Below are 16,875 nucleotides of genomic sequence, written 5' to 3' on the forward strand. Positions count from 1 at the left end.
GAAGCTTTAGGGAACACTTTTCAGTATAAAGTATAGTAACATACTCATATTACCATTATATTTTTAGTATATTTACTGTAAAACAATAATGCTAACATTTTGATCATATTGTTGTAATAAATAAGTGTTTTTCGCAGGGCTGAACTGGAGGATGCTCCAATCACAACATCTGCCATGAGGGAACTGGAAGCATCAAAGCAGGTGCTCAACAACTTGGGCCGGTACAAGAAATCTGTGATACGAATTTACTTTCCAGACCAGCTAGTTTTACAAGGCACTTTTGCTCCTCATGAAACAGTCAGCACTGTGGCACAGTTTGTAAGGGGCTTCCTTTGTGATCCTGAATTACAGTTTTATCTTTGTAAGTTACAGCAGCTCACACTTTTTGTTTAATTTATAAACACCACACACTTCCATAATTTGCATGTAACTACACAAAATATTAGATTGGTAGTAACACGAGTCTCTAATTATGATCTCTTGTAAACTTGCTGTTATGGTATTGATATCCATTAATCTTGCAAATGAGACCACGAACAGAGAGTAAATATACATTGAAGGGAGAGAGTGATTTGTGTAGTTTAAGATTAACTACTTCTCCTCGCCTCTACAGTAGTGAGAGTAGGGGTAGGCATAGCTATGTATTGCAGCAGGCACTTATGCTCACTCTTTCAGAAATGCACTTGGGGGCATTCTGTGTACATCTACGTATAAAAACAGAATTAAGATTTAACAGTATTATGAAAAGGATAGATTGCCATTCACCATAAAGATAACACGTTGAGTTGCAGATAGGTGCAACAAAAAGACTGTTACACATTTAGCTTATGACCAAAGCTCTCTCCAGAAAAAATACACACACTGTACATTTACACAAACAAGCACACCTCACACGTACATAAGTGGCCAGAATCTGTGTGTGCTGCTTTTCTGCAATCACTGACTTTTTGTCTTGTGTAACTCTCTGTAAATTTTCATTTTAGAAGTAAAAGCATTTCATATTATCTTCGCATATCTGGGATCTATTTACATTGACGGTGACTTAATTTTCAATTGCATTAAATGGAAAGTTTACTTAGGAAAACTATACATTCACAAAAAGACATGATGATAGGCCAGTACTTATCATTAAGAGGTGAAATTTGAATACTGCCAATAGGCACATTTAAAAGTGAAAAAAACTGTTCCTAACTTCTGAAACTGTTAATTCCTGTCCCATGGAGGAATGAAGAGTATGTTTTGGAAAGTCAGAAAGGTCCCTCTCATCCTGGAATCTGAGTGACCTGACCCGTTCTTTCTCTGTCCCTTTTAATGGGCCCATCAGCAATACTGGTATTTCACCTTCTGAATGTAAGTACTGGGCAGCCATTCAGTGATTTTATAGTTTCCTCAAGTGAATATTCTTTGTGATACAATTGAAAATCACACAACGGAATGTGGCAATAATTTCAAGAAATTTCTTAAACATACAATGTATGTAAACACAAAACATACAGTGAAAAATTATAGTAGAACAATAACAAGTAGAATACTGAGGCTCTATAAATGAAATAACAGGTGACATTTATCACGCTCCCATCTTACATGTGAGTGCATTCAAGTTACACCACCTCAGATTGTTTTTTTCATCAGGATTGGAAACCAATAGAAACATGTGATTTGTTTTAAAATTGATGAAAAATATTATTTAAAGGCAAGAAAACATTTTATTAGCTTTGTAATTACACCCTGGATACGAAAAAAACACATTTACTGTAAGAAAATACACAGAAGTTACACACAAGCCAAGAATAAAGATATTGACAGCAGAGTCATGGAGCAGCACATAAATATAGACGTCAAGGAATTTTTTCTTTTCTTTTAACACTTCCTCCAAAAGAAAAAATCATGAAATTATTGCTTTGTCTCTTGCATGCCAATTTCTGAACATAGAAAATTAAATCGAACTCGTTCAAGAGGTTTCGTCAAAATATCTGCCAACTGGTTGTGTCCATCAATGTGTTCCAAGAAAATCTCACTGTTCAGATATCTTTCACGAACATAGAAATGTCGGACCTCTATATGTTAAGAACGTCGATGATATTCTGGATTGTTTGCCAACTTCAATGCACTAGCATTGTCAATGTAAAGAACTGGAGGCTGCCCCGACATTTCCACTAATTCTGATAGCAGACGACGTAACCAAACTAACTCTTTTGCTCCTTCACTAGCTGCAATTATTTCCGCCTCGGTTGTGGATGTGGCCACTACTTTCTGCAACTGACTTGTCCATGACACTGCACCACCTGAGTACTTTGCAAGAATTCCAGTTGTTGAGCGCCTTGTCCGGTTATCACCTGCGAAATCTGCATCAGCGTAAATCTTTAACTCTTCTTTTTTATTATATACAATTCCAAAATTTAAGGTCCCTTTCAAATACCGGAAAATGCGCTTTACTCTATTCCAGTCTTCAGTGGTTGGTTTCTCCATAGCTCGAGCAGCTTTATTGACTGCAAAAGTGATGTCTGGACGAGTTACTGTTGAAAGGTACATGAGACAACCAATTGCTTCACGGTAGGGTACAGATGACGAAACTTCTTCGTTTTGATTATTGTCCTCACGTCCAATAGGAGTTGAGATTGTATTTCATTCTGCCATTCGAAATCTTTGCAGAATTTCTTCTGTGTATTTCTCTTGACTTATCATTATTGCTCCATCTTCATATTGCTTTATTTTTATGCCAAGAAAATTGTCAAAACTGCCAGTTGTTATTTCGAATTCATGTTGTAAAACATCCATAAAAACAGCAATTTCTTTCTTGTTACTGCCGACAATCAGGCCATCATCAACGTAGATTGCCACATAAAGGCTATTTCCATTTTGTCTACGATAAAATAGGCATGGGTCTGCATCACTGTTTGAAAAACCAGCTTTCTTCATGAACTCAACAAAACGTTTGTTCCAGCAACGTGGCGCTTGCTTCAACCCATAAAGACCTTTTCTTAAGAAACATACTCGGCCTGTACCATCTTCGAAACCTTCTGGTTGTTCCATATATACTTCATCTTCAAGTATTCCATTCAAAAAAGCTGTCTTTACATCGAATTGTTCTAGCAGCATTTTCTTTGAAGCAGCTACAGCCAACAGAGTTCGTATGGTGTCATAACGTGCCACAGGGCTAAAGGCGTCGTCATAATCAATTCCTGCTTTCTGAATACAGCCTTTTGCAACCAATCTGGCTTTAAAGCGAGTACCTCCATTGACTGCGACCTTTCGCCGTAGAACCCAGCGGTTTTGCAATACTTTGGCATTCTTCGGACGGTCAACCAGCACCCAGGTATTGTTTTCCTTAAGTGATTGAAGTTCTTCACTAATAGCTTGCATCCATTCTTCCTTCTCGTTTGACTGCAATATTTCTGAAAAACAGTTTGGATCTTTGTATCCAAGTGCATCAACTTTTGTTGCCATACAAAATTCACCACTTTCCATCCAGGTTGGTTTTCTTCGTTGTCTTTTATTCTTCTGTTTCTCTTCATTAGAAGATTCAGCAGCTTCTGCTTTTAGAAATTCTGTTAATTCTTTATTTTCTTCAGATTCACTCGACTCTTGACTTTCTCTAGAATCGAGAGTGCCAATTTTTTCTTGAGTTTGGCTTCCTCCAGAAGTGTACAGCCTGGGAGATTTACATTGGTCATCTTTAGATGAATTCGGATCATTAAATTCTTCCCGAGGGACTTCAAATTCAACATGATCACTATGTAAATCACAAACAATTTCTGGCTTAAATTTTACATCGTGACTCAACACCACTTTTCTTTTAGATGGAATCCAAACTCTGAACCCATCTTTGTCATTAACATATCCAACAAGTCGTCCAAAAACTGCCTTATCATCAAACTTGGAACATAATTGTTTGTTAATGTGAACATAGCAGCCTGTACCAAAAATTCTGAGATGATAAAGTCATCCTACTGGTCGATTAAACCATAGTTCATAAGGGGTTTTATTTTCAACTGAAGATTTTCCAGTACGATTTATTAGGTAGACTGCTGTGTTACATGCCTCTGCCCACAACCCTTTAGGTAATTTACTCGGATTTAGCATTGACCGGGCAGCTTCAACAATGGTCCTATTTTCCCGTTCAGCCACACCATTTTGTTCAGGAGTGTAAGGAGAAGGAATCAGTAGCTCTATTCCCCTGTCTGCAAGCAGTTCACTGACATTCTTATTGTTAAATTCTTTGCCACCATCACATCTAAATTGTTTGTCAACATGTCCATTAGTTCGTGCTTCATTTAAAAACTGCTTAAGCACAGTACACACTTCACTTTTGTGTCTTAAAAAGAAAATTCGACGAAATTTTCTAAAATCGTCTTTGAAACATACATAATAATGCTTGCCTCCAAAAGATTTCGTGCTCATTGGCCCATTTACATCCGCGTGGATTAATTCACCACTACTGGTAGCGCGTATTGTTCGTGTTTTGAATGGCAGCCTATGCATCTTTCCAACCGCACAGCCGTCACAAAATTCACTCTTGGCATCTTCCACATTAATGTTCATTCCTTTTAAAATATTCTTCACATGTTGTTTATTCTGATGACCAAACCTTTCATGGTACACTTGCAATGTTTCGGATGAAGTCATCAAGCTCATAAGATTCATTTTTGCATTTCTAACAACACGCATGTTCAACACATAAAGTCCATTTTTCACATAACCTGTCATAACAATATTGCCACTGACTTGTTTTCGAACACAGACATTATTATAACTAAAATTAGTACTGTAGCCTCTGCAGGCAATGGCTCTCACAGAGAACAGATTAGCACTTGCATCAGGGACGTATAAAACATTGTCCATTCTAGCATTGTACCATTTATTGTTTCGTCGGATTTGGATGTAAACTGTTCCTTGACCGTACGCACACATTTTCACATCTTGTTTTCCCAATGAAATTACTTGAGGAACATCAAATTCACTATACGAAACAAAATACTGTTTGTTGGGAGTGATATGATTTGTAGCGCCACTGTCGCAATACCATTTATTTGGGTCACTGTGATTACTGGTACACACACCCATAGCGTATGAAGTAAATGCAGCGTGTTCACTGTCTCGCTTCTTCTCTTTTCTTTTATTGCTGTCACGAGTGTTCTGTGGACACTCTGCTGCCCAGTGACCTAATTGTTTGCATTTATTACACGGAAACTTCTGTTTTAATTGTGACTTCGTCATCTTTACTTGCTGATTACTTGTTTGCCGTTTTCTTGTTTTAGAAACGACAAAAGCTGCACTTCCATTAACGTCTTGTTCACGCAGTTCAATAGTACAGAGTTTTTCAATCAATAAATTCAAGCTTTGCTTTTCTGTCGGTATCGTATCCCAGAGATCCTTAAAATTGTCATAGTCTTTTCCCAGTGTAGACAAAATTCGACCATTTAAGATTCTTTCAGATAGCGTATTTTCTTCATGTTTTGATAATTCATCGTTCAGGTCCACAAATAACTTTTGCAGTTTGGCCACATGTGCACTAATATCTTCCGATGCATCACGTTTAACACGGAAAAATGTTTCAATCAACATATTCAAACGCTGAGTACTGCTACGTTCAAATCGGGCGCGTAATTTGTCCCAGATTTCTTTAGCATTCTTGCACTTTAAGACGAGTTCTGCAACAGGTTTACTTAGCGCACTTGCTTATCACTTGCTGCCTTTGCGTCGTCCTTGAGCCATTCCACATACGCTTCTTTTTGTTCACTTGTCGTATCTTGCGGCAACCCTACACGTTCACGTGTACCGTTAATAATATCTTCTAGTCCATATGAACATAGCACCATAGAAATATGCCATTTCCATTTGGCCCAGCGTCAGGTCCTTCAAGCTTATCAGTGCTGACTTTATAATCGCCGCTAGCAGTCATGTTTCTTTACAGACATAAGCTCATTTCAAATATTGTTTTAATTAAACTGTGTTGTTTGCCTTTACACGTGTACTGGGCCCATAACCTGATGAAAAATATTATTTAAAGGCAATAAAACATTTTATTAGCTTTGTAATTACACCCTGGATACGAAAAAAAACACATTTACTGTAAGAAAATACACAGAAGTTACACACAAGCCAAGAATAAAGATATTGACAGCAGAGTCATGGAGCAGCACATAAATATAGACGTCAAGGAATTTTTTTCTTTTCTTTTAACAAAAATATGCATGCACTCATTGAGAGTGAGTGACAGAGATGGCAGCACTGTATGGCACACAGAATCCTAGTGGCAGCAGCAAGAGTGAGGACTGTTTTTGATAGTTAGAATGGTGTTGTTTTCATTACAAGGAGAGTGTCTAATCATTTTTTTTCTCCATAGGCATGGTGTGATACAGATTGAAATTCATTACGAGTTGAATGAGATATACAGTGATGGTGTCATGGATGTGACTAAGGCGTATTCATGGGTGTGCCATTTCAAAGACAACAGATCATTGTGTGACAACAAACCAATACAATCTTGGCCTCACACCAACCAGTCTAATGACATGATGGAACAAATGGAGGAAGTTGTGTAAGATCACTGAAGGAGTGTGGAACACACAGCCTCCAAAGTTGGCATTTCCGTGGATCTGTACACACAGTCTTGCATCGAGACCTGAAAATGTGAAAAGTGTCCTCCAGATAGATGCAACGAATGCTGACGGATGACCACAAGGCTGCGCACGTGGCATGTTGCCAGGCAGTGATGACAGCATGAATGGGACATTCTTTTCATCTATTGTGACAATGGATGAGACGTGGATGCTGTCTTTGAACCCCGAAATGAAGTGCCAGTCAGCTCATTGGAAGTGCACACATACTCACCACCATAAAAAAAATTTCGGGAAAGTTCCAGTGCTGAAAAAATGCTGGTGGCCATGTTGTGGGACAGCAATGGCATAAACCTTACTCATTGTATTCCAAAGGGCACTGTGCTGACACGTGCATCCTACCAAGATGTTTTGAAGAACAAGCTCTTTCCAGCATTGTGTGAAATACAGCTGGAAAAGACTGCACATGTGCTTTTACACCAAGACAGTGTACCAGTTGCACCCGTCCTCGTGTATCATAAGCATCAGGTACAAGTGCAGAACAGAATGATGATTATTTCCATTATTGAGGTTATCAATATTTACACCTTTAAAATATAAACAACTTAATGGAATTTATATACACAGTGCCTCAATATCACTGAACGTATTATTTAGTTTTCAAGATGTGTTCATATAAAAATGGATGAGGGGGCAGGGGCATTACGTAAAACACACATAAGAAAGAATAATAAGCACAAAGAAAACAGACCCATCAACCAGAATATTTTTAACACACACATTGAATTAACAATAATTCCTGTCTTCCTCCCCCTTCGTCCTCACAACAGGCGGGTCCTCCCATCCTGGGGTACGAGTGACCTGCTCTTCCTTTTTAAACTTCCCCTGTGTATTCCTCTCTCTTCAGTGAGTTAGAAACTGATAGTTCCAAAAGCTAGGATAGTGTGTGTACCCTTTACATGTCTGTTGAAAGTATTAAATGTGGAGAGAGATTGGGTGACTGTACAAAGTCAGGGATAAGAAGTTAACTTTTCCAATGATATTGTAAACCTGTTAGGGCTTGTGAAGGAGTTAAAAGCCCATTTGAAAGGAATGAATTCTGTCATGAAAAGAGATTATAAGATGAACCTCAACAAAATTAAAATGAGAGGAATGGACTGTAGTTAAATTATCAGGTGATGTTGAGAGAACTAGGTTAACAACTGAGAAACTAAAAGTAGTTAGTTTCACTTTTGCAGAGCAAAATAAATTGATGATAACTGAAGTAGAGAGAGAGAGAATATAAAATGCAGCATTGAAAAAAAAAAAAAAAAAACTGAAAAGGAAGTATGTTAACATGTAATATAAGTTTAAATATTAAGAATTATTTTCTTAAAGTATGTATCTGGACTGTAGTCTTGTATGACAGTGAAAGGTAGATGATAAACAGTACAACAGAACCATCATTATGAGATCCACCCCCCTGCCCACTACATCAACGCTGATGTTGTATCATGCTACCAGCTTAATGAAAAGAGTAAACACACACACACACACACACACACACACACACACACTTGAAAAATTCCCCATGGCAGCCCAGAAGGTGGCTATATTGGCAAATCAGTATCTAATGAAGTAGTAAGATATGCACTTTTTGTTTGCTCAGAGCACCTGTACAAAGCTATGGAACCTGTGCTATGGACTTTTTCTTTGATGTGGCACAGACTTAATGGGTATTTCTGCTGGCCATGGAAGATTCTGAGGGTTGGGCTATGATCCCTATTACACTCTGGTCTCAAGGTACTGCATAATGTACAATTGGGTTATGGAGGATGGAGGCATTGACGAAGTACGGATGCTGACATTGAATGTGAGGTTCTAGCCTACCTGACATGTGCGAAACACCTAGAATCAGGTGTGTGTTTCTCCCCATGGCCTATTCCCAATCAGCATGGTATTACATGCATATCACTTTGCAGGCTCATTCAAGGAAACTGTGGCTGCTTGTGGTGGACATATTCTTGATAATTTCCCTTATGTTATCCGTATATTATCAATTACATCAGGAGCTACAGTCTGGGCACTAGTAATGATCTTCACCATAAAGGGAGCGCCACATATTATTGTATCCAACAATGACCCATTGTGCACATTAGCAGAGTTCCAACAAGGAGGAACAATACAACACATCTGACCCCCCTCTTTATAATCTTGGGTCTAACACCAGGGTGTATACACGGACAAGGAAAGAAAATTCCCGGATTTTTCCTGGATCTCCCGGTTAAAAATACATTTTCTCCTGGGTGAAAATACACTTTTTCTGTGTTAAGTGATAGTATACTTTCCCTCGGAACTGTAAAACGTATCCTTTGAATGGATATGGTTTTATACAGCAGCGTAGAATTTCCCGGCACTTTAGAAAACGAAACTCAGAGCGAAAAAAGACGCTTTGGAAAAATCTTTGATGTGCAGCAACATGTACGCTGCGTATTTTCGTATCACGAAAGTATAAATTTGAATTCCAACAACAAGAAAATTCAATGGTTTAAATTAATATACATAGTGTTGCTACAAGAAAAGCAAAGCTTTCGCATTAATATTTGTCTCGAAGATTAATAAGCTACAAGAGAAGCTAAGCTTTCACATGTAATGTTGATTTGTTTAACGCATGTTACACTTTAAGATACATCACACAAATACGCCAGTAAAATTTTTAATAACGACGTACATCTCTGATCTTCTGGGCTAGAAATTATTCTAAATGGCTCGTCATCAAAAAGTTGATTTTTAAAAGAGAGCAAACGCATTGTGATATAGGAAAATCATAGTACATTCTCGCACATAGTTCATCTTCCGTAAAAGGAAATTTACTTTGAAAATAACTCTTTTCGAATAACTGTTCGCAATATTTTCCCGCGACTTGTTAGAAATAGATTCATTTCAGCAGTTGCTAGACAACGCCAGATAAGAGGCTCTGGCTCTGAGCACTATGAGACTTAACATCTGAGGTAATCAGTCCCCTAGAACTTAGAACTATTTAAACCCAACTACCCTAAGGACGTCACACACATCCATGCCCGAGGCAGGATTCAAACCTGTGACCGTAGCAGTCGTGGGGTTCCGGACTGAAGCGCCTAGATAAGAGGCGTCACCGCTCTTGCGCAGCTATAGTGACGTAGGAAGCCCTTATGTTTGTACGTGTAAAACATTAATAGATCTTACTTCTTGTCATAAAAGAAACAAGACGTGAGAGGATACTCCAAGAGCGTCGGAATTTCGTGAACCGTACTAAAATGCATAGTTCGCCTAACAGTGCACATTCGTATGTCCAGATTCCCAATGACGTAGGCCTCGACCTGATACGAAGCTTTTCAGTGTGGTTTTCGGGACGTAAATTTTCTTCGAGTACCAGTACTGTGTTATGTCATGTTTCGTTCTTTGTTATGGCATAATGCAGTAAGTGCTAGAAGATGAAGACGTGCACTTGAAACGCAGCGAACAGTTGAAAATAGGCAATAGTGTGGAATTAAACACTTCGTTTCAATGCCTCAGCAGGAAACCCTAATAAAAGCCAAATTTCTTTAGCAAACCAACAAAAATAACTCTATTGTTCTGCAAGGCGATTAATGCTTGACTGGTGGAAATAAAATAAGATCTGAAACTAGTAACATATTTTAGCCTTCCGTAATTACATGAATATATTTTAATTCGCTTAATAGCTCCCAGCCACAGGAATCCGTCTTGTTTTCATTTAACGTGAGAGCAATAAACGAAGAGCAAACAGAAAAATCACTAAATGTAAATACGAGTCACGTGGAAACTGCCCCCCTTCCCCCTATAACTCAGACTGCTCTGCGCATCAGAACGCCAAAAATTTAAAAACAGACTTTTCAAAAATAAGTTCATTTTGTAGCGCACAACTTTCTGAAGAATCTGATACATAAAACATACATCTTCGAGGAAATGTAAGACACGTTATTTGGTCTTAAGTGTGCAGTGCAGTGCAGTGCCACGCCTCTTCAAACAACATTCTTACAGCGCACGTCACTGTATTTCACTCTGTGGAACTCAGACGTATATATTTTGTAATGGATGCCATCAAACTATTTCAGGAAAGTGGAAATTGAAATGTCCTGTAGTGCCTATCCTGCTCCCAGTCAGCCGGTTTTACATTCTGCACAATCCCCACAATTAATACTGGATAGGATTATTTGTAACCAGGAGAACAAGAACTCTTCAGAAAATCTGGACTCTTTATTGCCTATTAGCTAATAACTTGCTCTTCTGTGTAACATAAAATTAAATATAGGATAACTAAAACCAGTAAAGACAAGAGACAGGCAGGACAGTACACATTTCTTCAATCCTTAGGTCCTAGCGATTTTTCTCTCTAATCTTGGTACAACTTTACATGGCATTCTTTCCTTTCTGCGAAAGAACTATTACCTTATCAAATTTCGTCAAACTTTCTGCTACATGAAGAATGTAAATGTTGTTGTCCAATACTGAAAAAGCATTTAATACAATTAGTACCCAAGACTGGTGTGGTTTCTCAATCTGATTACGTCTATTTTGTCACTGTGTTCCGGATAAAACAAAATAGCCCTTTCTAATATTGCAGCAATTGTAACACACATCAAATAAGTGACACTGTTTTGGCAATAATGACCATTTTTATAATACGACAATAAATTCGCGAAGTACCAATACGAAATACCTATTTGGCCTACTACAAGCAAAAAGCTTTACATTATGAAATGGTTTCACATTTCATTTATGCACTCCAGTTTCTCATGCACGAGACTGAAAAGTAATAGAATGAAATTTTTGTATAAATTTGGAATCGTCATATTCTTCCATAATCTGTGTGATGTCCCCGTTTCTTCTCCTTCCTCGTTCTAACAAACAGTCTTGTCATCACTAATTCTGTAACTATTCCTGTTGTTGTTGTTGTGGTCTTCAGTCCTGAGACTGGTTTGATGCAGCTCTCCATGCTACTCTATCCTGTGCAAGCTTCTTCATCTCCCAGTACCTACTGCAACCTACATCCTTCTGAATCTGTTTAGTGTATTCATCTCTTGGTCTCCCTCTACGATTTTTACCCTCCACGCTGCCCTCCAATGCTAAATTTGTGATCCCTTGATGCCTCAAAACATGTCCTACCAACCGATCCCTTCTTCTAGTCAAGTTGTGCCACAAACTTCTCTTCTCCCCAATCCTATTCAATACCTCCTCATTAGTTACGTGATCTACCCACCTTATCTTCAGCATTCTTCTGTAGCACCACATTTCGAAAGCTTCTATTCTCTTCTTGTCCAAACTATTTATCGTCCATGTTTCACTTCCATACATGGCTACACTCCATACAAATACTTTCAGAAACGACTTCCTGACACTTAAATCTATACTCGATGTTAACAAATTTATCTTCTTCAGAAACGATTTTCTTGCCATTGCCAATCTACATTTTATATCCTCTCCACTTCGACCATTATCAGTTATTTTACTCCCTAAATAGCAAAACTCCTTCACTACTTTAAGTGTCTCATTTCCTAATCTAATCCCCTCAGCATCACCCGATTTAATTTGACTACATTCCATTATCCTCGTTTTGCTTTTGTTGATGTTCATCTTATATCCTCCTTTCAAGACACTGTCCATTCCGTTCAACTGCTCTTCCAAGTCCTTTGCTGTCTCTGACAGAATTACAATGTCATCGGCGAAACTCAGTTTTTACTTCTTCTCCATGAATTTTAATAATATTCCTACCACTGTCAAAACTCATTCTCCGGTTAACTTTACTAACCCTGCCACAATCACCAGTTTAGTTATCCAGCGATTATTCACCGGTTAGGCGTTATTACGAGTTCGTACAATGCGTTTCCCGCGCTATTTCCAGAATGGAACTTAAGCGGCTGCTAGCCGGGGACTGCAACTGGCCCTGTCTAGTGTTACGATCTGGCCAAAAATTTTCCCTCAAAATTTGACTTTCTTGAATACACCGAGAAGAAATAGTAATCTTTCTTATCTGTTATTCCTGTTAGTCGTTTAGTTCCACTCTGGTAGTCTGAATCTATGGATTTCGCTAGTGATTATAGCAACGCTGAACATTCGCAAACCGAATCAACCACATAAACAAGCAGCAGTTTGCTTTCTCCTGTTCGGTTTTATTCCGCTCAGCTCGTATAGCCCCGTCCCGTTTTGTCTGCAGTTGTTAGAGACATGACGTACAATATGCACACATTCAAAAATCAACTAATTCATTCAGAAATCAATTATAATGTGTTCAAATACCAGCAGGGGTGTGTTTCAAAATCATATGAATCATCAATAGACCGACGTGCGCTGGATGCTAGGTGCTTTATGAAACAAGGATTTTTCCCTCAAGGACATTCATTTGCCCCCTCCCCTGAAATTACCACCCGGTTCAGATACCCTGGTTTGCCCTCACCCCCCATTAGAAACGGGCCTGCTGCGCACGCGTGATCAGACAGCTTGGGCGCGCCAGCAAAATTTGCTGCTACTGCAACAGCCACATTTCTGTAGCCAGAAGCGGGAGAAGGTACTAAAAAGCCTTTGACACATTCTGCTGTTGGCAGACGCTTGTACGAGCACTGTTATTTTATATGGCTTATTTCTTTTGCAATTTAATTTTTTTTTTTTTTTTCTCTCATTCATGTTTTAATGCTGCAGTATTACTCTGCAGTAGCGGGATACAGTAATATCGTTTGTTAGAGTATCGGTTCTTACCAGTCAGAATTACAAAAAATTAACTGGAAACTTAAACAACGAAAAATTCCCAGAATTCTAAAAAATTCCTGGGTTTTTCCCAGTTTCCTCCCGGATGAAAAAATTCCCGGGCTATTCCCGAATCTCCCGGTTGTCCCGGGTTGTAGACACCCTGAACAAAGAAGCAGAGCAGTTGGTCAGAATGTTTGTCACAAATGAACTAAATTATGATGGCAACCTCTGAGAAAGCCTTTATACATTTTTCCTCTATGCAGTCTTCACAGCTATATCTGTGCTGCAATACTGCCTCTCTAGTCTGGGTGGACCCAATGGGCTGTCATTAGTTACAGAGGATGTCAGTTTGAAGTAGTGGCTGAACAGCTTCAGCTTCAACCAAGATGATTGCATGATGTTACGCCAACCCCCACCCTCCCCAATATCGTTAAGGCTGATGTAATTACCTAAGTCTGCCCCACTGCCGGCTACGCCATCCAGCATTCCCGTGTCCAGGTGATCACCTCCCAGACTTCTACACTCCCCATCTCCACCCCAGCCAACACATACTTAGAACCTACACCCATGCTGAAGACCCACAGAGGTTCTGCCCTCATGCTACCAGTTGTCACCAAGCAATTGGCAGATATTCCTGCTTTGCCTTCCCCCCATTTTTCCAGTGCTAGTTTCACACCAAGCATTACTGGGCATAAGGGCTGGTTAAAGGGGGAAGGGCTCTAATATCCCAATACTCCGGTGCTATGGAAACTGACTCAGAGCGGGATGGCGATAACATCAACCTGGCATATTGATCCGCCAGCAGCAACTGCATCATCAGAGTATGTGGCAAACAAATTGCATAGGGATGGCCACTGGTCCATTAAAGTAATAAAATATGAGGTCTAACAGCTGCATTGGCACTTTTTATCTTGTTGTTGAACCCTCAGCAGTGCTTTTAACTTGCTTTCTGGGCCTAGACTTGAAATGGAATGCTGTGTAATTTATATTTTATGATTCTGGCTTTGCTCAGCTTATTTAGCTCTCATTACTTTTAGTCATAATGTTCTCCCTCTAGGGTCGATTTTGATAGTCGCAGGTTACGTGGTTCATATCAGTGACCTACCCAGTTTATGCCAATGACAAAAATAATATTTGTACACTAACTCATTATTCCATCAAATATATGTGTCTTTTGAAGTTCATAACAATAAGATATTATTAATGGTAGTGCTTGTATGGGAAAACATACTGATAGTGGAATTGTTATACAACAATTCTATTCTAGTCAGATATTATATTGTACATTATTTCTTTTTAAATCAGTTACAGCTCCTCCAAAGCAAGTACTTTCAGATGACCTACATCTAGTAGAAGCTGGCCTAATTCCCAGTGCAGTGATCCACTTTGGATCAGAGAAACCTGCTGGGGATGGATCTTATCTGAAACCTGACATCATGAATCGGCTGACATCCCCCAATGCAGCTTTAAACATAGCTAGTCGTCACAGGTAATATTCTTCCATTATCCTTGCTATATGGATTTCCATTCAGATGTTGAATATTAATTTGTGTTATGTCAACTGAGCGTTAAAAACAGATCTGCATTTTGACCCTTAACATACCAAGCTGGGTCCTCAAGGGACCTCAGAGTGATTTTCAGTGATACTGCTGCAACTATAAGAAAAAAAAAAAAAAAAACAACAACATGGGGTCCCCTCAAGATCCCAGTTTGGTATGTTAAGGTGACATGCTTGATACTACATTGTAATTGTTTTTTCCAATAAGGGTCAGATAAGATAATTTTAACAGATTATTCAAAACACTAGCTTCTAAAGGTAATGAAAGCCTCCATGATCCTCTGCCTCGTTCCCCTTTCTAGTATATCTGTGTCTGTGTGTGTCACCCATCATTCATCTGCAGCTGGGTGATTACCTAGTCCTTTACTACTTCCTCCTCCTCCTCCTCCTCCTCCTCCTCCTAACAGTTGATAAGGAGAGGAAGTTGCTAGCTTGTGATGTAGCACTGAACACATCTAGTTACATATTACGGAAAGAACTAAAACAATCTCTTACAGTTAATGGATCGTCAGAGGAGTGCTAGTCTGAGATCTGGAAGTTGTTCAGGTTTCATATGCTTTATTGACTAAATTCTGCAACAGGCTTGTGATTTCTTGTGGTCATGCTGCTAAAGTAACTTTTTGCCACTGTTAAAATCTGTAGTCTGTTTGAGCCTCTATGATAACTTGGAAATTGCTTTTATCATAAGCTGTTTATCACTTCAGTGTGTCTTTTACAAAAATTGCACCTTGTGCACCCTCCCATCATGTATGAGGATCATGAGTGTTGTTATATACCAAGGACAGAACCCACTGTGGGAGAAGTATTCAGCAGTATTTGGTCACCTGACAACAGAAGAATAAAGTTTTCAATAAAAATCCCATAAACAGTGGCAACCATTGGATGCTTGCAACATACAGTACTCCTTTAGCAGAGCAAATGTTGCAACATCACAAGAGAGATAGATGTCTTCCCTTCCTCTTCCCACACAGCAGACTCTGCAGTTGGAGACGAGCACTAAACCACCTACTGTATTCTTACTATTATCCGGCTCTGATTCATACTGTTTCACATAAATCCCCCTCTCCCTAAGTCGTCATTCTTTCTAGTGTATATGCATACTTTTATTTTAACACCCTCCACTATCCACACTTATTTAGGTATTTTGATTCTTATATTTGCCTTTATGTTCCAACTACTTCTGTGTAATTTTTCTTCATATTAGTGCTTTTATATTTTACAGTGCTCTTGTTGATCACACTACAACTAGTAATTATGTCATTATACTTTTCAGATAAGTAAATAACACTTCTGAATTGTTGAGTATTTGATGATGCTACAGTGTGTAACTAATTGTTTGTCATGTAGGGCCACACCCCATGTCACCCAGAATCGGGAAACGGTAAATACTGATAAGCCAAGCACTAGTGGGACGCAGCCACATCACTCTAAAGAGAACCCAGTTCACAAGTCAAGCCAGAGAGCAGCTGCTGTTTCTTCGGACATACATCCAAATAAAATACCTAAGTGGTTTAAACCATTATAATGTTTTGTTTATAATTGTAAGTTTTGGTTTGATTTGATGTTTTATCCAGATTTTTATTAAAACTGCATGTTCATAAAATTACTATTTTGTCAATATATTTTACCTGAAATCTGAAAATTATGTTTATTTCATTGTAAAAATTATATTATTTTGTAATATTTAACAGTCATTAACAGGACAGCTGTAATAGCAACAGCCAAGTAGAAAAAGATCTTAGTCACACATTCTGTTCTGTTCACTGTCGTAATATTGTTCTGCTATCTCAGGTGTTGGTTACACAATCAAGCGTAACAAAGAAAATAACTATTGTAAATTGTATTGGTTACATGCTTTGTTTCACTATGCTGATTATTTTATGCAGCAGAGGCTAGAAGTGAATGTGCGCAGACAAGTGAGCAGGCTATTACGATCCTGCAAAGCATACTCAACATTATGTGTTAGCAGAGAATGTGGGAATTTATGCAGTATGGAACTGTACAGATGTTACTGCTGCAGCCACTGCCCCCTTT

At 38.7% G+C, this 16,875-nt stretch overlaps 1 protein-coding gene across 1 annotated transcript in view; it reads left to right on the top strand.

Annotated features, from left to right (window-relative positions):
- Positions 1 to 16,483, top strand: part of LOC126252838 (tether containing UBX domain for GLUT4) — a 58,491-nt gene extending 42,008 nt beyond the window's left edge. The window contains exons 7-9 of the mRNA XM_049953784.1: positions 138 to 361; positions 14,589 to 14,772; positions 16,189 to 16,483. Of these exons, the coding sequence (XP_049809741.1) occupies positions 138 to 361; positions 14,589 to 14,772; positions 16,189 to 16,366 (586 nt within the window). The 3' untranslated portion in view covers positions 16,367 to 16,483. The remainder of the gene's footprint in view (positions 1 to 137; positions 362 to 14,588; positions 14,773 to 16,188) is intronic.
- Positions 16,484 to 16,875: the final 392 nt, after the last annotated feature.

Source organism: Schistocerca nitens, chromosome 4, assembly GCF_023898315.1.
Source record: "Schistocerca nitens isolate TAMUIC-IGC-003100 chromosome 4, iqSchNite1.1, whole genome shotgun sequence".
NCBI lineage: Eukaryota > Metazoa > Arthropoda > Insecta > Orthoptera > Acrididae > Schistocerca > Schistocerca nitens.